The sequence below is a fragment of the Leguminivora glycinivorella genome, chromosome 9 (assembly GCF_023078275.1).
Source record: "Leguminivora glycinivorella isolate SPB_JAAS2020 chromosome 9, LegGlyc_1.1, whole genome shotgun sequence".
Lineage (NCBI taxonomy): Eukaryota > Metazoa > Arthropoda > Insecta > Lepidoptera > Tortricidae > Leguminivora > Leguminivora glycinivorella.
In genome coordinates, this window is record NC_062979.1 from 11071447 (window position 1) to 11097704 (window position 26258).

At 37.3% G+C, this 26258-nt stretch overlaps 3 protein-coding genes across 3 annotated transcripts in view; all 3 read left to right on the top strand.

Moving 5' to 3' along the window:
* Positions 1-4867: 4867 nt before the first annotated feature.
* Positions 4868-12552, top strand: LOC125229333 (cubilin). The gene has a single exon (XM_048134149.1). It carries the CDS (start codon positions 4876-4878, stop codon positions 12550-12552), a length of 7677 nt encoding a protein of 2558 aa, XP_047990106.1. The 5' UTR covers positions 4868-4875.
* On the top strand, positions 12513-16809 carry LOC125229334 (cubilin homolog). Its single transcript, XM_048134150.1, has one exon. It carries the CDS (start codon positions 12513-12515, stop codon positions 16155-16157), a length of 3645 nt encoding a protein of 1214 aa, XP_047990107.1. The 3' UTR covers positions 16158-16809.
* A 2919-nt stretch (positions 16810-19728) lies between these two features.
* Positions 19729-26258, top strand: part of LOC125229335 — a 78920-nt gene continuing 72390 nt past the window's right edge. Inside the window, 1 exon segment of the mRNA XM_048134151.1 lies at positions 19729-19922. Within this exon segment, the coding sequence (XP_047990108.1) occupies positions 19835-19922 (88 nt within the window). The 5' untranslated portion in view covers positions 19729-19834.

Consider the following 26258-nt stretch of genomic DNA (forward strand, 5'->3'; position numbering starts at 1 on the left):
GATGCAGCGTAAGTGAATCCTCAGTTATTTTTAAGTAAATAAAAAAATATTAGAAACCAGTGGAGACCTAATATTTGTGTCAAAGTCCTACAGAACACAGACCTTACTAGGAAGCATCCGACTGACTGATATCGTTGCTAGCTGTTTTTATTTTTTTGTATGACAGTATTATGCAGCGTTAAAATATATAATATGTTAATAATTATTTCATAAGTCACAGTCTAAATAACACGAAAAGGTGTTGTTTTTATGGGTATTAGACACTTGAAAAGTGCAGTGTGCAGTATTTTACCCGTTGTCAAGTTCACGATACTTTTGCTACGTCCAGTATGTTGGACGTTGCCAAGTAAACGAAGATTAAAAACAATTCTTTTTTTATGATTTTTTTATTGTAAATAACAATAATATATGATTTTTAGATATTTCAAAACCTCAACAAGTTCGTTATTGAGCCACAGGTTATTGAGCCAAATGGATAAAAAAAAATTTTTTTACTGAGTACTTTCCCTATTAGTCCGTTACAAGGAAGAGCCAATTTCAATATAGAAATTTCTTATGAAATTTTTGATAAATGCACATGCATATAATACAAACAATAGCTTCTACGTTACTGTTTCTTATGACATTCGGCTCGCTTAATTTTATGTTAAATATATGTGTCAATAACTGGAAAAATATGATCACCTTAAAAGCTATGAAATTATCTCCCAAAAAAATTGGATGACACAAGTTTATTATATCAATATATTTTTTATTACAGGATGTTCTTATGGAAAAAACACAAGTGTCTTATAATTAGCAAAACAAAATAATTTGATAAAAAAACCGTATGCGGATAAAATACCGTATACTCGGCATTGTCCAAAATACTGCACGTCTTCTCCTAACTCCATCCTGACGCCATTATTACAGCAAACCTGGCAGTGTCCAACATACTTGACATAGGTTTTTTTCAAAACTATTATAAATATATTTTTTTTATGATTTTTCTACAATTAATTATCACATAATAACTTCAAAAAACAGATGCAACCCCATTTTTTCGAGTTTTTTTTTTGCTTGTCGATTTAAGGGTTAATATTATTTTTATTGTAGTAGACAGACAACCACTAACAATTTTACTTTAATTACTCACTGAAAATTGCAAAAGACTCTAATCGCGTACTAACTATGTTTTTAAACTAACCTCACGACGTCACAAGGACTGCGTCGTCCCCGTAGTCTCTGAGAAGGCCACGATTTTAAGTTCATAATACTTATTACCTAGGTAGTGTAAAAAACATGTGAAAGTTTTAATCAGTGTTTCAAAATATTGTCTTCGGTTACCGCGATAGTTACTCATGAAATAAAACTATGGAAACGGATTAAATCGCGTATAATGAATTTAAAATACATCCCGACGTTTCGAACTCTTTACAGCGTTCGTGGTCAACGGGTGACTGAGGAAAAATTAAAATGTGCAAAAGCTACCCACTTACAAGAAATATTAACGAACCATGACCACAAATAATATAGATTTCTAAGGCAGGTTCACACACTATTAATAAAGCCAGTCAGTTAGTATTAACGTCGGGATGTATTTTAAATTCATTATACGCGATTTAATCCGTTTCCATAGTTTTGTTTCAGTGTTTCAAAATTATCAAATTTGACACCAAATGAAGATCCCTTTTTGTTTATGTTCAGGTATGTGTATTAGTAGGAAGTTTCGTTATCGTAATGTTCGAAATTCGAACCTATTATACCTAGATTTTTTTTTTGGCACGAACGAAGTGGCATTTAGTGACTTCCTTCCGATATTAAGTTCATCGATAACTTACATTATAATAAGTCATTAATCATTATAATTATGTCATTAACTAATGCCGTGGCACTGAATCTTGAGTAGTTGCATGTGCTCTACCTACCCTGTTTAGGGAATACAGGCTTGAATTTATGTGTATATAACATTAATGATTTACAAATGTCACATGTTTGAAAATAAATGGACAATAATAATTAAACGAATCATATATTAAATAGCTATATATCTAATAACTATATATTAAATAGTTTGCATCATTTCTTACATGATTATTCAAGATTTTAGATATTATTATTAGAGATAATTAATAACCTTAAGTAAAGCTGTTTATCGATAAAAGGATTGTCGTTGTTTTTATTTTGTCAAGCACTAACAACTTGACGTTCGTGCCAGAAATATATCTAGGTATAATATAGGTATAATCACATCAGGTATAATTTACTTAGGGCCACTTGCACCAACGAAAATGGAGGGTTAACCCGAGAATTAACCCACCATTTTATATGGAATTTGACAAATGGCAACTCACTAACTCTGAGTTAAGTGGTTGGTGCAAGTGGGCCTTACTTATTAGGTATCTGTCAGTCGATATCGAAAGTTACCTGGCGCAACCGCCATAAGATCCCTTTTCAGAAGATGGTGCTCTTTTTACGCACTATAGTTTAATTTCTTGTCAGGGGGCCGATTTTTGAGTCTCACTGTCTCTAAAATACTCGTTGAAAACGGTGAATTGCCTATTATTTTCAGTGACAATTTTCTGAATTCGAACGCCGTGAGACTCAAAAATCGGCCCCCAGGTCGAAAATTCGGAGAGCCACGTGCAAAAAGGAAATTCGTAACTCGTGTTAATTTATCGCCACTCGTTTCGAACTTCCTCTTTTCCTCACTTGCATCGTAGTATAATAAAGAGTCCTATCGTACAGTATGGCCACTCCCGCTCCCCGCTGAAAGTGCCGCCCACCCCCTCTCGGTTACCTCACAGTTACCACCTGTCAAAAACGCGAACAGTCGACCTGTCATATTTCACTCATACAAGCATAGTACGCGTTCACCTACACGAGCTTAGACTGTGTGCCAGGAACGCGACTCTTTCATATATTTGATCGCCAGTGTCCGAAGTCTGCTTGCATCGTAATAATATGCACTATTTAAGTAGGTAGGTACACATCAGTGGCGTAGCGTCGATACAACTCGATTCCCAGTGGGTTCCCTAAAATTCTGCAGTATCTGTAGAAGTCCTTACAAAACATATCCCAAAAACCCCTCCTGCTTTACCAACAAAAATTTTCACGCGTCGCCACTGGTACACATGGTGCTATTTTTAATTCCTGGCGCAAAAACAAGGGGGTTTCATAAGTTTGACGTGTCTGTCTGTCTGTGGCATCGTTTAGCTTTCGTTCTGCAATGTCACGATTTAGATTTTAGTAGTTTCGTTTTTTTTATGGGATACAGCCGTGATTGTATGTATGTATGTATGTATGTAGATTTCTTTTTTTTTTTAAGCTGAATTAGTAGAGTATTCTTAGACATATTTGATAAAAAACGGTCCACTAAGTATGTTGGGTTTTTTTTTTTCAAAATGTAAACATTGTATTACGGTTATGTCGCTTAGTTCGAGAAGCGGTTCAATAAACTTCAACGGGCTATATGCAATATGTACTGAAAAACGTCGTATAATACACGTGCGAAGAGGAAGTTAGGAACGAGTGGCGATTAATTAAGACGCTACTGGTGCGAAAATGCTAAAATGGAAAGGAGCCCCATTTCAATTTGGGAATTACCTATAGTTAAATATACTACTAGTGTTATTAATTAGATTTATCGAAAAAAAAATTGTCCATTTAGAACAACCTGAACAACTCATGTTAATTATTGCGAAATAATCTTTAAAATCGACGTTCCGTTCTCGACCGTTTCCTCCTTCAAAATTTAATCAAAACGAAATTTAATCAATCGTACCGTTTACGAAATTTGAGACCCCGAAATAAAAAACAAGAATATCAAAAAAATCAAAACGTACGAAATTGTCTGTGTCGGACCGTTTAGTTTTTGGAGAATTGAACCTTCCTGTATCGTCTTAAAACACGACCGAAGAGGAAACACTTTTCCGCACTTTCCGTATTGATCGATATCGAAGTTTGACTCAGATTTCGTATCGATGGGATATTCAATGGCCACGGAGTGTTGGTGTTTAACCATTTGTCTACGGCCCCTGGGCTAGGCAAGGTGACAAGCGTATACCTACGCTTCGACATCGAAACGCTCTGTGTACATATCTCTAATATCTCTGACACTTTTCTATTTCAGGTCGACAATGACAGTAACGTTTCGCTCGCTAAGAAGTGTCTAATGTGACATTGACTATTAAGGCTCCCAAGTCTTAAAAATTCAATTATAATATTACTTTCAGCATCATCCTCCTTGCGCTGTCCCGGCAGTTGCCGCGGCTCATGGGAGCCTGGGGTCTGCTCCGCTTTGACAACTACCTAATTCCAAATTTTCCAAAATTTGGCATAATATTACCTACTTACATCTGTATTGGTTTATCTACCTATCTATCTAATACTTTTATTCATATTTCGGTGAAATTTTTATTTATGTGGGGATTTTCGGGGGTAAAAAGTCAATCGAGCTTAGTCTTAGGTCCCGAGAAACGCGAAGTTTTCATGCGTTTTTCCTTATAATAAAATAGAACTTGTCGCTGAAGTATACTAATTTGAGAAAACTTGCCTATTCATGACGATCAATGTGTAATATTCATTGATATCAGATACTTAATTAGTTTATCGGTAATGATTACCTACAGCATGATCAAAATAAATGCAACATGAAACCGTTGGCGTCAACAAACATTAGGATATTGCTCTAAACGTCGAACGTAATTCAGTTCAATTTGTTTTAAATTCAGAAGTTTCTGGAACCACATGGCCGAAACTAATCATCAAGGGGCGGACCAATGATTAGATCAGTACACCAGCTGCGGGTGACGCCCCCCGTGTCAACAATGTCAGCATTGAGAGAGCAGCCAGTCAGTCTCAGCGGCTCCATCGGTCACTCGGGATCGGGACAACATGTCCGCTCTACTTATAAAATGTCTCTTCTTAACCGTCTGGTTTGTGCTCCTCGATTGTGAAGTTTATCAAGATCGACCGAAAATCAAGACTTCAGATGGCGACTTAATATTACAACCGGCTTTGGACAAAAATATATATCTACTCCCTAATGGTCCCAGGTCGAAAGTGTTCATCGGTGACACAGATCTGCTTGCCTTCAATCGCAGCGGCCCTAGCAATGTACCTTCTGGCCCTGCATCAAACTATGATACAGGTAATTATCGATCAGATATATCCGACATGTTACGCAGATTAGACAACCTAGAGAGTCGTGATAGCCTGTCGACAAATAATGCTCAAATTAACATGTCAATGATATGGAGAAGAACAAATAGAATGCTCACCAGAATATCCCATCTCGAAGCCCAAATCAGCTCAATGACGAGAGATGGGTGTCAATCAAATCCATGTGCTCACGGCGGCACTTGTTTAACGTTAGTTGGAGGCTATCATTGCTTATGTCCATCTAATTGGGAAGGAACCGATTGCGATGTGGATGTGAACGAATGCCGTAACTTTGCCGGAACAGACTTGGGCTGCCAGAATGGCGCCTCTTGTATCAATAAACCCGGATCGTATGAATGTCAATGCAAGTTTGGGTGGTTCGGCGTCCATTGTACTCGAAAACAGAAAGATTGTTCCGGTGGTAACTATGAAATCTGCGGCCATGGAACTTGCGTTGAAGGAAAAACCGGAACTGGTATTACGTGCTTCTGTAATCAGGGATGGACGCAAAACGACACTGGTTCTGCGTGTTTGATAGACGTCAACGAGTGTGATCCCAGCCAAGGTCTTCATTGCTCCGTAAACCCAAAAGTTGACTGTATAAATACCCCGGGATCGTTTAGGTGCGGCGCCTGTCCAGCTGGGTACGAAGGTGACGGCTATGTTTGCTCTGATATTGATGAATGCATGACAATCCCAAACGGAGGCTGCAGTCCGTTAGTCACATGTCATAATACTATTGGCTCTCGTATATGTGGAAATTGTCCACCGGGCTATATCGGAGATGGAGTTACGTGTAACTGGAGAGGCACGTGTAGTGTTAACCGTGGCGGTTGTCATCCCTCGGCTCAATGCATCGACAACCCCGGTTTCCTTGGACAGACAAGTCCGTGCGTGTGTCCCGCCGGCATGGCAGGCGACGGTGTGGGACCCCACGGTTGCTACGTTTCGACTGAAGGCAATTCTACTCAAAGCTGCGAAAGTAAACCGTGTGTTCACGGACGATGTCATGTTCTACGTCAAGGCTACACTTGCATCTGTTACAATAGCTACGGCGGTCCTCACTGTGACGCACCGACTGACCACTGCACAAGCAACCCTTGCTACAACGGTGGAGTTTGCAGACAGGATTCCAGCGTGAGTAAAGGCTTCAGATGCGAATGCTTAGCGCAATACACCGGTGATCTGTGCGACACTCAAGTACGTACTTGCGGCGGCATATTGGACAACGAAGAAGGTAGCCTTTATTATCCTTTGCACAATAGTTCATATAATCACGACTCCAAGTGCGCTTGGGTAATCCGTACAGTTCCTGAAAAAGTTATTAATGTGACTTTCAGTAAATTTAATTTAGAAGAAAATCCAGATTGTAATTACGATTTTTTGCAAATACACGATGGTCGTACATCCGCAAGCCAACTTATTGGAAGGTTTTGTGGGAATACATTTCCGAAAGGAGGTAATATAATTTCTAGTCACAATTATTTATACTTCTGGTTTATATCTGACAGTTCAATTAATAAAGACGGATTTGCTTTGCATTGGACTAGTATTGCTCCGGTTTGCGGTGGGGACGTAGACGCAACTAAACATGGACGTATTAGTTCCCCGGGCTCGCCCGGCAAATATCCTCCCAACAGAGATTGTTACTGGCACTTGCAAACCAATCTTAACAAACGAATACAACTACATTTTTATGAACTAGACATAGAAAAGCATTCTAATTGTAGCTTTGATTATATTGCCATTTATGACGGAGAACACAGCAGCGACCCATTACTCGCTAAATATTGCAATTCGACCCTTCCGGCGCCTATCCATTCGGTTGGCCCAGATATCCTCATTCACTTCCATTCTGATGCGTATGGGGCCGGAAACGGCTTTCAAATATCGTTTGCTCCTACCGAGGGACACCCGGGATGTGGCGGCACGTTCACTATGGAGAAAGGAGAAATCGTCTCGCCATCATTTAATGGCTCATATCTGCACAATTTAATATGCGACTACAAAATTCAAACTGGCCCAGAAACTAAAATTCGTATAACTTTTGTCTCTTTTGCATTAGAACGCTCATTTCGTTGTAGGTATGATTATCTTAAAATTTATGATGGACCCTCGCCCGATTCGAGACTGTATGGCAAATTTTGTGGCAATACATATCCAAAAACCTCGTTTATATCTTCATCTAATAGTATTTTTATGAAGTTTAATACCGACTATAACATAGCTTCTGGGGGTTTTAAAATAATATATGAATCAGTCTGTCAACACACAATACTCGGAGATAGTGGTGTCATTAAGTCGCCAAGTTACCCTAATAATTACCCAGCTAATAGAGTATGCGAGTATATCATCCGTACGACTCCAGGTAAAGCGATAATATTAACTTTCCAAGATTTTGATCTCGAGGAAACCGGAGGTAACTGTCGCTACGACAATGTTGAGATACGCGACGGTCCTGATGCAAACTCGACTTCGATGGGCAGATTCTGTGGAGGCTCGGAGCACATGCCACCCCAAATGATATCTACTCATAATTTCATGTACATTAAATTCAGTTCCGACATGAGCCTCTCCGGTACTGGCTTTTATGCAAATTACACAACAATGGAAACAGAATGTGGAGGTATATACAAAGATAATACTGGGCTCATAAATCATCCTAAATCAATTAATGAGAACTACGAAAATAGCCAAACTTGTACTTGGATTTTATCAGCTCCAGAAGGATTTCTTATAAAACTAACTTGGAATAGATTTGACTTGGAAGATATGGAAGACTGTGATAGTGATTATTTACAAATCATTGAGTTCGATGATACTAATCAGAATGATGATTCGCAGAAATACTGCGGTACCACTATGCCACCTGCCCTAACTTCTACTACTAACCGTCTAATGCTGAGGTTCCATTCTGATACCAGCATACGGAAAACTGGTTTTTCCGTACTGTATTCTTTCTTAGACGCGAAAAGACATTGTGGTGGACATTATATCAAAACTCACGGCTACATATATTCACCAGGATGGCCTAACCAATATGAACGAAATCGTGATTGTACTTGGACGATTACAGTACCAGTTGGTCAACAAATTATTTTGAATATATCTCAGCTGGATCTAGAGCAACCAATAAGAGGATCGTGTAATAGCGGAGACTTTTTGGAAATTAAAAATGGTGCGTTAGCGAGCTCTCCATCAGCAGGAAAATTCTGCGGAAGTTTCCAATCCAAAACTATAAAATCTCTCGGTAACACTATTTCTCTTCATTTTCATTCTGACGGGTATTTACAAGGACGAGGATTCAAAGTTGAATGGGACGGTACAATCACAGGTTGCGGTGGCACACTCACGAGTGCGTCTGGATCAATATCTTCTCCGAACTATCCGCAGACCTACAACGACAACGCAGAATGCTTCTACAAAATAGTGACTAACCCTGGGTCACGTATTCAAATATCCTTCGTCGATCTGGACTTAGAACGGACAGCCAATTGTAGGGACGATTACGTTGAAATATTCGATGGTCTTACAGTAAATGATCCCACTTTAGGTAGGTACTGCGAAAAGACCCCTTCCGTAAATAGAATACTAACGTCATCGAACTACGCCTACATTAAATTTAGGTCAGATATATACATTGGTAGCAAAGGATTTTATTTAAACTACAATACTGTCTGTAACAACAATATAACTGGCAGTTACGGTGTTTTAGAAAGTCCTGATTTCCCAGGTCAGTATCAGGGTAGTTTAAGCTGTTTGTGGACTATTACTGTTCCAAAAGGACACAAAATTAACGTTACTTATACGCATTTTGATATATACAAATCATTATACATCAGACGATATCCGGTATATGATAGCATGTCAGCGACAAGGAGTTATCCGCCTTGGGGTTGGCCTCAACGTGGAATCATGAATGTAGACGAATGTGGTCAAGACTACTTACAAACCAGACAATTACCTGATACTGAATTTTCTAAAAAACTTTGTGGTACTACAGTTCCAGCTTCATTCACTACTAAGCGTAACGTTTTGCAAATTAAACTAATGACAACCGGTTTTATGTCAGCCACCGGCTTTCGATTGGAGTGGGTGAGACACGGCTGCGGAGGAAATTTACAAAAATCATATGGGACATTTTCATCGGATATAAATGAATTGTCCGATGAAGAGATGGAATGCGAATGGTTGTTGCAAGCACCTCTTGGCAGAACCATTACTATTACATTTACGAATATATATTTAACGGAAACCAACAATTGTACTACTGATGCAATTGAAATTTATAGTGGACCAACTGTGAGCTCCCCGCTGGTTACAAAGTTATGCCGTCGCCAGTCCCCCCCTGTAATCCAATCAAATAGCAACATTTTGCTTATACGTTACTTGAAAAAGTCGAACCTCAGGGGAGCGTATTTTAAAGCTCAATACAGCAGTTATCAAAGCGGATGCGGCGGTAGATTTAATTCGCCGACAGGAATGTTTATGTCCAAAAATTATCCTCAAAATTATGACACAGACACAGATTGTACTTGGCAGATCTCTGTTTCTAAAAACCATCGCATTGAAATTAATTTCCTAGACATAGACCTCTATTCGACATCCGAAGATGACGACTGTAATGATTTTATCAAGATTTATGAAGGTTATAATGTATATAGTATACATAACCACAAAAATAATTATTCAAAGCTAATATGCCCTAGGTCCGGAGTTACTAATTATATATCAAATACTAATACAGTAGGTGTACAGTTTGTATCCAACAGTTTTGGAACATCTAAGGGTTTCAACGCCAATTTTTCTATGACTTGCGGAGCGTATATCACGGCTGATTCCGATGGTATTATCACCAGTGATAAATACTTAAATCACTCAAACCGAAGTTGTACGTGGACTTTAGTAGCGCCAAGACCCGATCAGAAGATTACACTTACCATAACTCACATTTCAATACCTAAAAATTATGATACCGTTAATAACAGGAACTGCCCTTCGACCTACCTTAGAATTCTAGAAGGAAATGACGAATACGGTCCCGTTATTGGTGAATATTGTGGGAATAAAGTACCTCAGATGATAGTGAGTCAAGGAAGTGCTCTCACTCTTGAACTAGGCACTTACAACAATAATATCACTGGTCAGTTTTCCGCTCACTACACTAGTCTCAGCAATGCTTGTGGAGGATCATATACATCGGAACAGGGTACAATAGCTTCCCCTAACTATCCTCTAGCGTACCCAGGCAGTGCGGACTGTGAATGGATCCTCAGTACATCACCGGGCAACAGAGTGTTCGTTATGTTTGAAAAATTCGATTTGGCATTTTCCGAGGGCTGTAATGAAGACTACCTTGAATTACGAGAAAATAACGGAGCTGGTCAGTTATTAGGAGTATATTGTGGCAACCAGATACCAACAAATACGACCAGAGCGACGAAAATATATATGAAATTTCACAGTGACAGTAAAAATTCAGGAAAAGGGTTTCTAGTGCATTACGGTTTTCTGCACGGAAATGAAATCATTGGCTTAGAGAAGGGTGAGATAACTTCTCCACTATATCCTGCTTCATATGAAGGAACTGGTGAATATACTTGGAGAATTATGTCGACAGATGAACCCTTGTCTTTGACTATAGACCGTCTTGAAATACATACATATGGAACACGCTGCTCAAACTATTTGGCAATATACGATGGATATGACGATACTGCTCCGCTCCTGCAAGAACTTTGTGGAATACAGATCGCTGCGAAGGAAATCAAAACATCTAGAAGTGTCGCATTTATTAAACTAAAATTAGATAACTCTAACACTGGAACTTTATTCCACATACGATGGGCTAAAAGTTCTAGTGAGTCCGAATCATCTGAAACTATCAATTGTGGTTCTAATATAACTGAACTGGTTCGACCAGGGAGAATTGTCACTGTAAAATCTCCCGGTTATCCTGAGCCATACGCTGATGACTTAATGTGTGAGTGGATATATAAATCTCTACCCGGCCAACATTTAGCTTTGGATTTTATTGACTTTCAACTTGAAGAAAGACCGAATTGTTTTGCTGACTACGTTACCGTATTAGGATCAGATACCGGTATGCAATGGACACCTATTAAAGAATATATATGCACAAATGAAGCTACCCGAAAAATCAACATTGACACTTCGTTCATGAAACTAATTTTCAAAAGTGATTACTCAATGACTGAAAAGGGTTTCCATGTCCATGTGTCTTCAAGATGTGGTGGTCATATATCTGAACCGTCAGGTGAAATTGGAGTGACTTGGCAAGAGTTATCACAAGGATACCTACCAAACATAAAATGTCAGTGGAGAATAAAAGTTCGCCCAGGTCGAGTGATAAAATTCAAGTTTGAGCAGTTCAACATCACCAATAGGGACAATGACTGTTATAAGTACGTTACTGTTCGTAATGGTGATTCTGAAGAAGCTCCTCTTTTAGGCAGTGGTAAATATTGCGGGTACTCTCATGAAAAGCGCGGAGAATTTGAGACGTCAAGTAACGCTCTCTTTGTGACTTTTAATAGCATACGAAACCAAGGACAGGTGCAAACTTTTCGATTGCGCTATGAGGAGAAGAATATAGAATGTGGAGTGACATCCAAATTAGATACTGATCATAGCTGGGAGGTCTTCAATACTCCCAATTATCCCTCCATTCCACTACCATATTCTGAATGTGTTTGGATTTTCAGTGGTCCTGTGGGAGAAGTGTTAAGACTAGATATTTCTGACTTTGATTTGAAATACGACACTGATTGTAGAAAAGAAGCTCTTGAAGTTAGAAATGGTGTATCGAGTTTGGCTCCACTCATAGGAAGATATTGTTATGACAAACCTGGATCGATCAAGTCTACTAGTAATAGTCTATATATCAGGTACGTCACACAAAGCGATATTCCAAATCGTGGGTTGAGAGCTAACGTCTCAATAGATGTTTGCGGTGGAACGATTGTTGCTAATTCTGGACAAATATCGTCGCCTGGATATCCTCACTTAACTCCACTTAGTGAAGGTACAATATGTGAATGGCGCATAACAGGATACCCTGGCTATGTTTTCCAACTGAAACCACAGACTATGGACTTGCCTGAATCTGTAGTTTTATGCGCTACCAAAGTAACTATTTCAGATGGCATTGGAAGTCAATACAATACAAATATAAGAATATCGGACAACACGACACTAAAAACGTTCTGCAATGAGGATACTGAAGATTTATATGCGCCTATCGAAACATCTTCTAACGAGGTTATCATTAAGTACTATGTTGGTAAAAATCTTATTATCACAATCCAGATTCAAAAGGATTCCGATTCACATTCAACTCGTCCAGACCCATGTGTGGAGGCTCCATTACAACACCAGAAGGTTACATAATGACTCCTGGATATCCTAGAAAAACCACAATGCACTATTGTTATTGGATCATTACTGTTCCTGATAAATCCAGGCGAGTACGCTTAGAAATCGAGGATTATAATCTTGGTACGGATACTTATCGCATAGCGATTTATAATGACAACCGTTTTCAAACTTTAGTCCAAAGCATTACAAACAAAGACTTAAATCCACCGAAAATATTTGAATCATCTGGAAACACACTTGCTGTTTATATATTGATGTCCCCATTATCTTCGGAACATAACAGGTTCAAAGCAAAGTTCAGCTCAAATGAGCTGGCTTATTGTGGCGGTACATTAAATGGCGACAGCGGCGAATTGACTTCGCCAGTTCTGAACAGATCCTACTCTTGCGAATGGAGCTATCGCAGATATAGTACTGAGAATCGAGATGATGGTAGTGACAGTGTTGATAATGTTAAATACAGCACGATACTAATCAATTCCAAAGCCAATTCATCTATAGCTAGAACTAGATGCCTCTATAGTGATCCTAAACTAACTATTAACGCCATACTGGCTGACAAAAATATGATTTTCAAAAGAGAAGTCTGTGGTAATAATGAACTACAATTTCGTATACCTTCAGATGGTATAGACTTAAAAGCAACTCAAAACAAAGGGACGTTCCTTAACTTTCATCTAGACTGGAAATTACAACCTTGTGGTGGAGTTGTAACCGTAGGAGAGGAGTCAGTTAATGTCTTAAATGTGCCAAGTAATTATAATGATTCCTTAGACTGTGCCTGGATACTTAAAGGCTCTCCAGGAAATAGGATTAAGATCAAGCTTGAAGGTTCATTCAAATTAAGTTGTTCTGATGAGTTTATTCAGATAACTCAAGGCTTAGAATCTTATCAACTCATTATTGGAGATTATTGTAAAGACAAAATTCAAACTACCGATTTAGTTTTATCGTTTAGAGAAATTTATATCCAATATCATTCAAATATTCAAAACAAAACTTCCATTAAACTTATGGCAGAAATTGTTAACCACCAATGTGGAGGATATCTTAATAGATATGATAGAATATTTACATCCCCCAATTATGGGAAGAACTACATTGAAAATCAAGAATGCGCATGGGAAATAGAAGCGGACGTAGGCAATAGAATATCTTTGCAATTTATAGATCGGTTCGTTATAGAAGATACACCGAATTGCACAAAAGATATGGTTATTATTTACGACTGGGAAGATAACTCTTACACAGAACTGGCACGTGTCTGTGGCCGCAATTTACCACCCGTTTACAACTCCACTTACAACAAGATGAAAGTAGTTCTACGGACAGACAGCGACATTAACCTAGATGGATTCAAAGCTATGTGGCTCCCGATCTGTGGAGGTAAATATAAAGCCAAAGAAAAGGAACAATTATTGTACAGCCCCGGGTTCCCTGATACCTATATGCCGTCGTTAGATTGCGTCTACGAAATTTCAGCTCCGGGGCAAAAGATTGCATTTAAATTCCTAGAGTTTGAGCTTGAAGGCACCTATCCCGAATGTGCTTATGATAATGTTACTGTTTCTACTGATAGTATGTATTATTATTCTGAAAATACATACTGCGGTACAAAAACCCCGACATCAGGTCGATACCGAGACAAACTATCTATTCGATTTAGAACTGACAGATACATCCAGAGAAAAGGTTTTAAATTATCCTATTCGATTTCTTCTTGTGGTGGCAATGTTACTGCACCTACTGTCATATCATCTGGTGAAGGAGATAATTATGACAGAGACTTGAACTGCACTTGGTTTATCGAAGCTCCTTCTAATAAAATAGTTGTTGTAAAATTCACTACTATAAAGATTGAAGGGCGCTCGTGTTCTTATGACTATATAGAATTATTTAACGGACATTTAATTGACTATAACAATCGCATAATTAAAACTTGTGGTTTTCTACAAAATGAGTACACTGTTTTTAGAGGCAATGGTAACAAAATGCTCTTACACTTTGTAACAGATGGAAGTGTCAACTATGAGGGATTTAAAGCTGGCATTATCTTCACATACGGAGAATCCGTTGGTTGTGGTGGATATATTAATTTGACAGAATCATCATTGTCTGCAATGTTGTCATCTCCACTCATAAATGGAAGTAGTGTTTACGAAAATTTCATGGATTGTCACTGGACCGTAACAGCACCAGATGACCGAGTTATTAAACTAGAATTCATCAGTTTTCATGTAGCTTCTTGCCAGAATGTAAACCAGACAGCGTTGGGATATAGCAAGTGCGACTGTGATTATGTTGAAATCAAAGACGGGCTAAATCCAGATAGTACCCAAATCGGTGTTTATTGTGGTCATACAACACCGGCTGAAGCAGTTTCTTCGGGAAATCAAATGAGCATTAGACTCTCAACGGACGGTGAAATTAACAGTTCGGGGTTCAAAGTTCGTTTAACTGCAGTGCCTAACGTTTGCGGTCAGTCTACTTTCTCCGTAACTACAAAAAGGCTGGTTATACGCTCTCCAGGTTACCAAACGGGCTCTATTCCTCGAGGTTTGAATTGTGTTTATGAATTTATTCCATCGTCCGAGTATTCTTACCGAGCAATTCATGTCAGGATTAATCAACTGGACATTCAACCTAGCGATCCTGACAGAAATCAGTGTACAGCAGATAAACTTACTATATCTGGCCGAAATTTACCACGAAATCTTAGTCTTGGTTCAGATTACATTCACGAACACGGAAATAAAGACGTATTTGATACACCTTACTTCTTTGAGGAAGAATTGAATTTACCAAAAGAGCTAATACTGTGCGGTACTCAAAACTCTGGGGATTATTATTTATATGGCACTACCGTCATAAATGTACATACTTCTCCTGACCACGATTTGCAGCAACATAAAGGATTTGAAATAGAAGTAGCGCATATTGAATTTTGCGGTAGAAACTACACTGAAGCACAAGGCCGCATTAGGTCACCACGACGAGATAACGATGAAACTGAAAAAGATTGTTACACGCTAATCACTGCTCCTGAGAATTACACCATATCTGCTTATTTCATTAACGTTAACCCCGATTACTGGAATGAAAACGTATACTTGGAAATATTCGATGGTGATAAGACGAGCTCGAGAAGTTTATTCAAAGTGTCAGGGGAGTACGACTCCGAATTGGCAGTGTTTTCAACTGGGAGGTACCTTCTCTTCCATAACCACCAGGTAGACGGCGACCGTGTCGGCTTCGATTTAAATTACATAATAACAAACAAAGGACAAGGTTGTGGCGGTAAAATGCAAAACGAGTACGGTCTTGTGTCAAGTCCCCTGTATCCAAATAGCTACCGGCAGAAGAACAACTGTGAATGGGAATTAGAATCACTTATTGGTACTAAACTAAGATTACATTTCTCGATATTTGACTTAGGTGCTGCGTGCAATGAAAACTACGTGAAACTGGTTAAACGAAACGGGGATGTAGTATCTATATATTGCGACGAAACTCCAGCGGATTATACCAGCGATGATAATTACGTAAAAATTGTATTCGTGACGAACATGAATAACGGCGGGACAGGCTGGTTGGCTCATTTCATAGGTATAGTGTAAAGTAGTGGTTTCGCATCTTTTTCGTGAACAAAATGCAAAATTTTATCTTTCTTTGTTTATATACGAAGGAGAAAATAACCAAGACTTCCAGTTTACAGGGCTGGAATCGAACCAGCGTCCTCTGCCTACGTACGTTACAGATGCCTAGGTTGGGTATAGTTAGGTATGACAATTTCCTGAAAGCGTCTAGCGTCCCTTTCGATTTATAGTTAAGCTATAATAGTGTGTCTACATGAAATAAAATTATTAAATTAAAGTCTACGAATAAACATATTCATAGAAATTAATTTGTTAGCTATCCATAATAAATGTACTTGTTTTGATGTTTATTGTATTGGATATCGTGGCAGCAAGAGACTTATGAGATGTCATATCATGTCGAATGTCTTGACAAACGACAGTGCACTTTGACAAGACTATTTATACACATTCGGCCTACATCTCTATGCCACGAGAGCAACTGTAAATAAAAAATATTTTTATATAAGTAATTCAATGTCCAATTCTGGCCATTTCTCTATTTTAAAAATGTGGTGATGATAATGTTATCTACGCCAGACCACTTATTTATATAGAACTGAATTCCTGTAATTTATGTTTAGTATAATAATATAAGGTTTAGTATTTGTAAGAATAAATTATGCCAATAAAATAATTAGTTTTATTTTACCAATCAACCCAACGTAGTATTTTATTCGGACTTTTAGAGTCGTGTCGAGATTATTTATTGAGTTCTGAGCGTGTTTAGTAAAAAGTCCCACTTTGTCAGTTACCGTTAAGGCGAGATTTACTTGTAACTTTATATGAATAAACTGTTAAAGCGGCTTTACAGCAAATAATAGCAATCGACAAAGTGGGATGTTTTCCCGTGCACACTCACATTTATTCTTCAAATAAGTTCCACAGCATAAAGGAAAAACCAAGGCACTATGAAACAGCGTAAGGCCTGATTTAGACGACGTGCGAACTCGCATGCGATTTTAGTTTCATTGCGGGCTTTTGAGGTTACATAGAATTTTGCACAGGCATCAAATACCGCAACGTAATAAAACTCGTATGCGAGTTCTCGTACCGTCTAAATGGGCCCTAAGTAGGTGCTAGGTAGTTTCTAAATTTAACATAGGGTTTTTAAAGCCTAGTATAATCGGACAGTTCAAATTTAAAATGAGCATCCATCATAGTTTGTATATAGGCTTGTGCCGTTTCGTTCGTTGATTGGAGCGCTCCGATCTCGTTCAATCGCTCCCACGAACTAGTTCGCTCTTTTAGGTATTTTGCTCATTTAGTTCAGCATTATATATTCTGTGGTTCAGCCAGACCAGCGACCACTGCGGTCGGAAAGATCAGAAAGAATGGGACCGAATAGTGTCAAAATCATCATCCGAATAGTGTCTCATGAGTTTGTGTATCGTTTAACTATTCTATTGTAAAATAGTTGTTAAGTGATTTAAGACCAATAAATACTTACTTACTTACTTACTTACTTACTAATTATACGAATAGTCCACAGATAGTAACATTCCGGGCCGAAAGGTTGTAAGTAAACGAAGTTCAATATGAAAACTTTACGTTTTTTGTTGCTTTGCTACGTAGCTCTCGCTCTCGGTCGGCACAGAATGAGCAAAGACCGATTCTCAGAGCACGGAAAGATTCAGTTCATTTCGGTCATTGATGTGATTTTATTCCTAACAGTTCATAGTTCGTGAACGACACAAGCCTGGTTTGTAAACTGATCTTTATTCATGCGTGCACTAATCCATGAAAAGTAGGTGATTGTTGGCGATTAGCAGAAACACGCTCTACTTACAGTTTAGATTATAGGCATTAAGTTATTGAAGTTATTAATAACAAATCAACTACGTATTTTTAGTTAAGTATTAGATTTCAGTTTATTGGATGGGGACTGAACATCAGCGGTCTCGCTGAGTCTCATCCATTTTATTTTACTGCACATATCTGTAATTTTACTTACTTATGTAAGACTAGCTTTTGCCCGCGACTTCGTTCGCATTAGAAATAGACAAAAAGTAGCCTATGTCACTCTCCATCCGTTCAACTATCTCTACTTAAAAAATCACGTCAATTCGTCGCTCCGTTTTCCGTGAAAGACGGACAAACAAACAGACACACACACTTTCCCATTTATTATATTAGTATGGATATCATACATTTCCATTTCGTGCTGTGTTGCTGAATAAATTTATTTATTTAAATTGTATTGCACCGTAAAAAAATGTACAAAAGGCGAACTTAATTCCAGAAGGCATTCTCTACCAGCTAACCTTAATAAACCTTAATAAATATATTTTTATTTTATTTTATTTTTTATTTTGGCATGTTATACACACCATATTAGGAACAAGCTATACTATGCGTACTCTTTGGTTCACACGTGCGTTCGTGATGGATAGAATAACATACATACGCAATGTTATGAAGTTCTATAGATATTCATACGAAATCTTAAAGTAACACAAAAATCCGAACATATTTACTCTAGTTCTTTCGTACGTACCTAGTAATGGATAAGTACGTAACTAAGGCCCAGTTGCACCAACCACTTAGCACCTGTCAACTGTCAAATTCTATATAAAATGGTGGGTTAACCCTCTATCTTCGTTGATGCAAGTGGCCCTAAGTGCGTTGTTAATATCGGTTGCAATATAACCTAACTACAAAATTAAAATTTTGAAAAAACCCCCGACCGCGTCACAGTACACCGATTTTCATGAAACATGGCTAAGAACACTCCCGACTAACTCAACTTTCAGACAAAAAAAACTAAATCTCAATTGGTTCATCCGTTCGGGTGCTACGATGCCACAGACAGACACACACACAGACAAACAAACAGACAGACTGACACAGGAAACTTATAACACCCCGTCGTATTTGCGTCGGGGGTTAAAATTTGTTCCCTTCAAATCCAAAAAAAAATCAGAAAATTGTCACTGAAAATAATAAGCAAATCACCGTTTTCAACCGGTATTTTAGTGACAAAAAATGCGAGATTCAAAAATCGCCCTCCTGGGGGCCGATTTTTGAGTCTCACGGCGTTCGTATTCAGAAAATTGTCACTGATAATAATAGGCAATTCACCGTTTTCAACCGGTATTTTAGTGACAGTGAGACTCAAAAATCGGCCCCCTGCTTTGAATCCTGCTGGGGGGCCTGGAGGCTTTTTCATTTTTCTTTTATTTAACCATTATTATTATTATTACTGAACTACCTATGAAAACAAATAACTTGCTTTACAAATCTGTTGAACTACACTATTACAGCCACCTAGACTAAAACTTTCAGGCGTATTCTGATTTCAAAGACAGTGTATAATTAAATATATAAATTATTTTAGTATTAAATAAAATTGATATACCTAGTACACACCGGTTCGTTTTGTGTGTCAGTGTGTGTTTTTAACTACCCTTCAGCATTATATTTCCACGCACCTGATTTTTTTTTTAATTTTTTTTGTAAACATTTCCCTGCAACCCGCGTTACAAAGCCCTGCGCATGCGCATAAAGCCGATAGAAAGTACCGCATCGAGTTTAGTCGTCGACTGCGCGCGCACAGACACCGACGCGGCGCAAATGTTACTGCACTGCACGCGGGAAATAGTTGCGTCTTCAAAGTTGTGACAAACTTTTTAATTTTCGTGCCGGATTTTTTTTTCGAAATGGGTGCCAGTGCTTTTGCCGTGTTGTTGCTGGTGTCAGTGGCGGCCGCCGTTCCTGCGGGAAACTCGAGGAAACAGCCAATTATAGGTAAGAATTGTATTGTTTTAAATAATAAATAATTACGAGGTGAATGTCCTGTGATTAATTTTTTTTATCCTACAATACTAACTTATGTGAACTTTAATAAAACACTAGGAAGTTTTTTTTTTAGTTTTCCGAGCATGAATTAAAAAAATAGTTTATGATGTTATCAGTCATGTTCATTTTCAAAGCTAACTAAGACATAAGTACCTACTAATAACCTAACCACAAAATTAAATTTTTTAAAAAACCCCCGGCTGCGACATGAAACATGGCTAAGAACACTCCCGACTAACTCAGCTTTCAGACAAAAAAAAACTAAATCTAAATCGGTTCATCCGTTCGGGAGCTACGATGCCACAGACAGACACACACACAGACAGACAAACAGACAGACAGACAGACACGTCAAACTTATAACACCCCGTCGTTTTTGCGTCGGGGGTTAAATTGCTGTTGAATAAGCAATTACATTATCAATATTATGTATAAATAAGTACATATTACCATATTACGTTATAATAATAATATCGTAATACGAACATAGATAATTGCTTCAGCGAAACACGAAGTATGCCTAATAACATAAGTAAGGATATCCGATCGTTAAACTCATTGTAAGTTGAATTTCAAATACCTAAGTGCATAATAATGCCTATATCGTGCACTAACACATTCAAATATGAAACAACGATTAAGAAACTGAAAATAACTATCAGAAAAAAAATTCAAGGCGATTACAGCCAGGGTTGCATACATGAGTATGATTATGGTTTATAAATTTAAAATTTCTAAGATATTTTCTCTATCTAACCCATATTTCTCATAATGTTCACGAATGCAAATTTATATAATATATTTACACAAAAAAAAATTATGCTTTTCCCGGTTATTTTAATTTTTCTTATAAAGTGTAATGTTATTAAAGTACTGGTATTCAAAATATAAATTTCGATTGCCGCATCGTCATACTTTCAGCAGCAAATTTATAAGACGACAATTCAAATATTTATCTCAAAATCGTAATCTCTATATCTCCAATCTCCCTTTACTAAAGATACCATTTTAGGCGAAAAATAAAAAAAAATATTTTGCCACTTAATGGATGACAGTCAGTGAATCTATAACCAATACAAGAGGACGGCATTACACGAGGTGTTTGCGAGGATTTTTAATATGTGTAGATTAAAAAATAATCGGAGAAAAACTCTTAAAACTAGTTACCACAATGGACTGAATGAAGTTATACCACAGAATATATGATAGTACAAGTACAGAAGGCTCACTCCTTTGATGTTCACAAAACGCCGCCATTCTAAATTCTTACCTACATTAACAAACGGACCGCACGCGTGCAAACGACATTGAATTCTATTGCGCCGCGCGAAGGTCGTCGCCACTGAATGGGCCGCGAACTCGCGGCCGCCGGCATGTACTTGTAGCGCGGCGAAAGGGTCGCGGAGTGAGCCGCCCCTGGTTATACCTAATATAAACAACAATTTACACGCAAACTAATTTAACAGTAATGAAATCGAAATATTAAGCAGACATTACACAAACGGGTTCACGAACTGTTCGAAAACTTGTTGCAAAAGCTAATGAACAACTTTTACGGTAAATTTCACGCAGAAAAAATGACTGCACGCTTGACAATGACCTGAAACTTACCGACACGCCTCACGATTACAAGATTAGGCGTCGTTGACGTAGAAACTAAATATAGGCAATTTTGTAAAACATTGACGACGTTTTGACAATTTTGGAAATGAGCATTTTATTTTTACTTAATAGAAATTTCAAAAAGGTCTAAAATGGTCATGACTGTTAATGAGACAAAATGTACAGAAAGCAGCACTTTGTAGAGTGAAAAATACTGTCTAAGACTTACAGCCTGAATCAAATATTTATCTAAATCAAAATTCAAATAATACATTGATCTTTATGTCTATTGCAGGCGATTTGTTTTGTTAAAGCATAGTCCCCGTTCTTGGTTGCTGAGTAGACCGATACAAAACTGTTATAGTAAATAGAGGTAAGCAGCAATAAAACCTCAAATAAGAAAGAAACAACGAATGTAAAGAACATGTTGACAAGGCAACTGACTGAAAGGCCATTTTGTTCGTGGACATTTTTTTATTAGAGCTGAAGTCACAAAAATTAGCATCTTTTCAAAGAAACTTTAAATCGGCCACCACGTCTTCGTAAACTAGTAGAAATTGAAACGCTAAGTAACAAATGAAGAGGTCACAGTAATTATTCACTTCATAAGCATAACATTGCATATTAGAAGCAGCGATCGACGCGACCCAGATACCTAACGGCGCCAAACAAATTTGATATTTGATAACACCGTGAAATTTATTAACATCGACTAGCGTACACTTTACAAGCCTTATTGGCATGAATTAAATCTTTAATTAGTTAACAAAGATTTAATTTATATAGTTAGACTATAATTGTGTAAAGTTAAGACTAAGTTATGCGTAAAAGATGTACCTAAGTCAGTTTGTAGTGGTGTAAAAACTAAAATTGTAACGAGTTGTAAATGAGTGCGTTGAAAATTTTAAAATGATCTGATTACGATGATGAAATGACAGGACGATGACCTCTGGCAGGCAGAACAATAATTATAAATAATAGTTACCTACTTATCACTTTAAGTAATGAAGTACTTTTTTAAAAGATGCAACTGATCAATTTTTTCCATGTTTTACAATGTTTGCATTATTAATTGGAGTGTCCACTGGTTATATATCGCATGCGTGTTCAGTGGATACTTACAAGTGGAACTTAACCTAATAGTGTGATATTTAATGGAAAGAAATGGATCAGTTATCATTGTCCCCCAGTCGTGATTTGCCCTGTTGTACCTTATCCTAAATCATAATAGGCTAGTTTCCTTACTAGTCAAATCAGCTTCTTTTTAAAAACTGTCAATCGATTTACTAATATGGAATTACTATGAAATACTGAGGAGTGACGTCACGGTCAATTGATTTACTTTATATTATTTATTATCTTTGACTTATTAAATAGAAATTATGCTTAAACATAACTTACTTACTGTCCATATTTTTCTTCTAATTATGTGGTGTTGTATTTCGTGCACTGCATAAAATATTTTATTTTAAGTATAGGAAACTAACCTATTATCTAGCCGCAAAAATTAGTATATTACCTATATGGTTATCAAGAAAAGAAATTAAAGTAGTTAGAAACACACTAGGTTTGTCTTAATTAACTATTATGACAGTCTAGTGTCCCAATTTAGCGGAACCAACTTTTTCATGTTTCCCATTGTCCGTAATAACTAGCTCTTTCAACTCCATTGTTGTCACCGCATTGTCTTATTTACCTTAGCTCAATCCCATTTAAAACAATATCTGTGTTTTGTCGATGTTGGTAATGCTTTGCGAAATAAATTGATCGCATATTTTCCAACAAAGAAGCTTAATGTCCATCAAATTGCGTTTAGCTGATTTTCTTTGGCCAAGGATTTCCTTGCGTCAGTCCTAATATTGCCTAATTGCTTCAACCTCCAGTTCTGTCGAGTAACAATGGAAGCCCAGCAAGGTTCTTGAATGCTCAGAGATTCAAAATGCTATTGTTAATGTTAGAGCTAGACGAAACTGTTCTAAATTATACCAAAGATAATATAACTCCCTACGAGATAAATTAAGTCTAGTCTAAGTCTGAGTCTCATAAAAAAATATACCTCAGGTCGGAAACATCGAAAAAAATGTATGCTCGTTCTGATGGCACCATATATTTGATTGATAGTCAGTTAGATGGAAACACTGATTATATTTAAAAATATTATGACATCAGATTTCTAAGGATATGGGTCAAATTATTAAATCGATGTGCTGTGCGATCTTTTACTTAATGTAAGTAAACTTAGTAATAAAAATAAACCTAAAACTATAACGAAGCACAAAACTAAAACGAATAGTTACCTAAAAATTTTAAAATTATATGAAAATAAATTTAAAGTACCTATTAACTAGGCAAGGTCACCGAGGTCTGAACCCGCCGGCAAGGTTCCCATAAGGCTAGCTGCGTTCCCCCTTTGGATCGCAATGCCAATTCGTTGGGTTAGGAACGAGCCAGCCCTACGGTCCCCGGTGACATCACAGATTTTTTTTTGATAAGTCCCTATTTAATTTGTGAGCGCTAATTAATCGATGTTCTAAAAGATTTAACCCAGCGTCGAGGAATGGCGGATGCACTGCGACTACAAATTTCTCATTTAACAATTTATGCATCCTCTATATCCTTTATCTGTGATGTAATGTAAACGGTATCATAATTTTGTTTCGATTTATTCCGAAAAGTATTAAGACTTCTATAATCGTAATTGTTATGTAATTAAAAACTGATTCATCAGTCAATTTCTTGAGCAAGTACATTTCCATTATTCTACTGAAAAGGGCCTTTTCAGTAGAATAACGTCAAGACGTCTGCTCTTTGTGATCCATCTCACAAAATATATGCAAGTTCTCGTACATAAATATGTACGAGAGTGTCTCGTGCCATACTCGTGTATATTTTAAGTACCACCGACCACAAACCACTTAATCAGCCAGTCCCTAACTGTGATTCAAGCATCATTAAATAACAATAAGTTCTTATTAAGAATTTTTAATTTTCCTTTAGTACTCGTATTTTGAACCTGTCTTAAAATATTCCCTGACGCAGCTTTACCTGTGCATTGCCCTGGGTCCTTTCTCAGTTCAATACCCTCGGCTAATATTGACAATGTACTTTGACTTTACGATTGCACGTAAACTTGAAGTTCGGTCAAGAATGTGGTTTTCGAAGAAAATACAGTCAGGTCTTTGTTTCATACTGTTTTGTCATGCACATGATCAGCGCCCACTTACTTTTAAATTAGTTGCCCATTTTTGCTCTTAATACTCGTATCTCCACGTTCAATATGTTTCTCCTTCTTTATATTTCTTGTATATTTTCCTTATGCAGAACATTTAGGTCTTCAAAAAAGCGCTGAGTGGTGACGCTTAAATCGCGTGGGTAGTTAACTAGTTATTTTAATCTGGCCCGTTAAATTGTTAGTAAAACAAGCTAAACATGTGCTTAGTATTACTCGTTGTTAAAACAGAAATCTAATTTGTTTGGCTTATATTGTAAATAGGAAACCACGGTTATTAATTCAAATTTTAATCAAAGGTTTGACCCTGAAACGCATCCGATGCTCTTATCCGACGACCTCATTGTAGACAACATTGTCTAATTACACAGAAAGATATTTATCGATCCGACAGGTGTTTTTAATATTCACTCAATTCGAGATATCTCACGTCCGACAAGATTACAAGTAAAGTAACCTTATTTTATCATCCTTTGCCGTCATCCTACGTAAGTCTGTTATGCTTTTGTTTCTTTTTTTTGTTACTTAACAATTATCGTAAACTTCAAAATCGTGCCAAATATTGCCATATGACTTTGATTACGGATTTCATTATAATTATCGTTGTATTATGTTATGTCATGTTTGTATTGCAAGAATGTCTAATCAACATTTTGAAAAGTAAGCGATATGTTACGGGCGATAACCGCATGTTTCCTCAGTGTTCAGAAATAACGAACATTCTAGATAAATAGATTGCACGAAGATACCAAACTAATTAGCTATCCGATAGTTAGAAATACCTTGCAAAAACTTTACGTAAAAAATATCCGGCAGGGCTATTATGATCGCAATTTTATCACTTATCCGTGGATAAGAATCCGTCACTTTCACGCTGACATACTTGCCAGAACGTGACGGATACTTTATGCATATACCTACTAATCCTACTATGGATATTTTCGAATAATATTACGACTTAGTTGTGACAATAAAAATAAATACAAAATGACGCACGGTCAGATATTGGTCGAAATGAAATCATATGCTATCAGAAAGTCATCATATATCAATTATCACTTGAAACATCACATCTGCCGATGATAAAATTACTTCTTTAATATAGATCAATTATGGATGAGTATCTGATGACTGAGCTAAGCTAACTACATCGACAATTACATATTTAAAATGTAGGTATCAACCGAATGCATATTGTGCACTTTTATTAACCGCCTTCCAAATCTCAAAGGAAGGGGTTCTCAATTCGTCTGTATTTTTTTTTAATGTTTGTTCCTCGATATCTCCGTCGTTACTGGACCGATTTTGAAATTTTTTTTTTGATTGAATGTATATGCATACAGATTGGTCCCATTTTTCTCAGAACTCAGTTCTGATGATGGGATCCTGGAGAAATCGAGGGAACTCCTCAAATCTGAAAGCCATAGGTGACTGACTGACATATGGTGATTTTT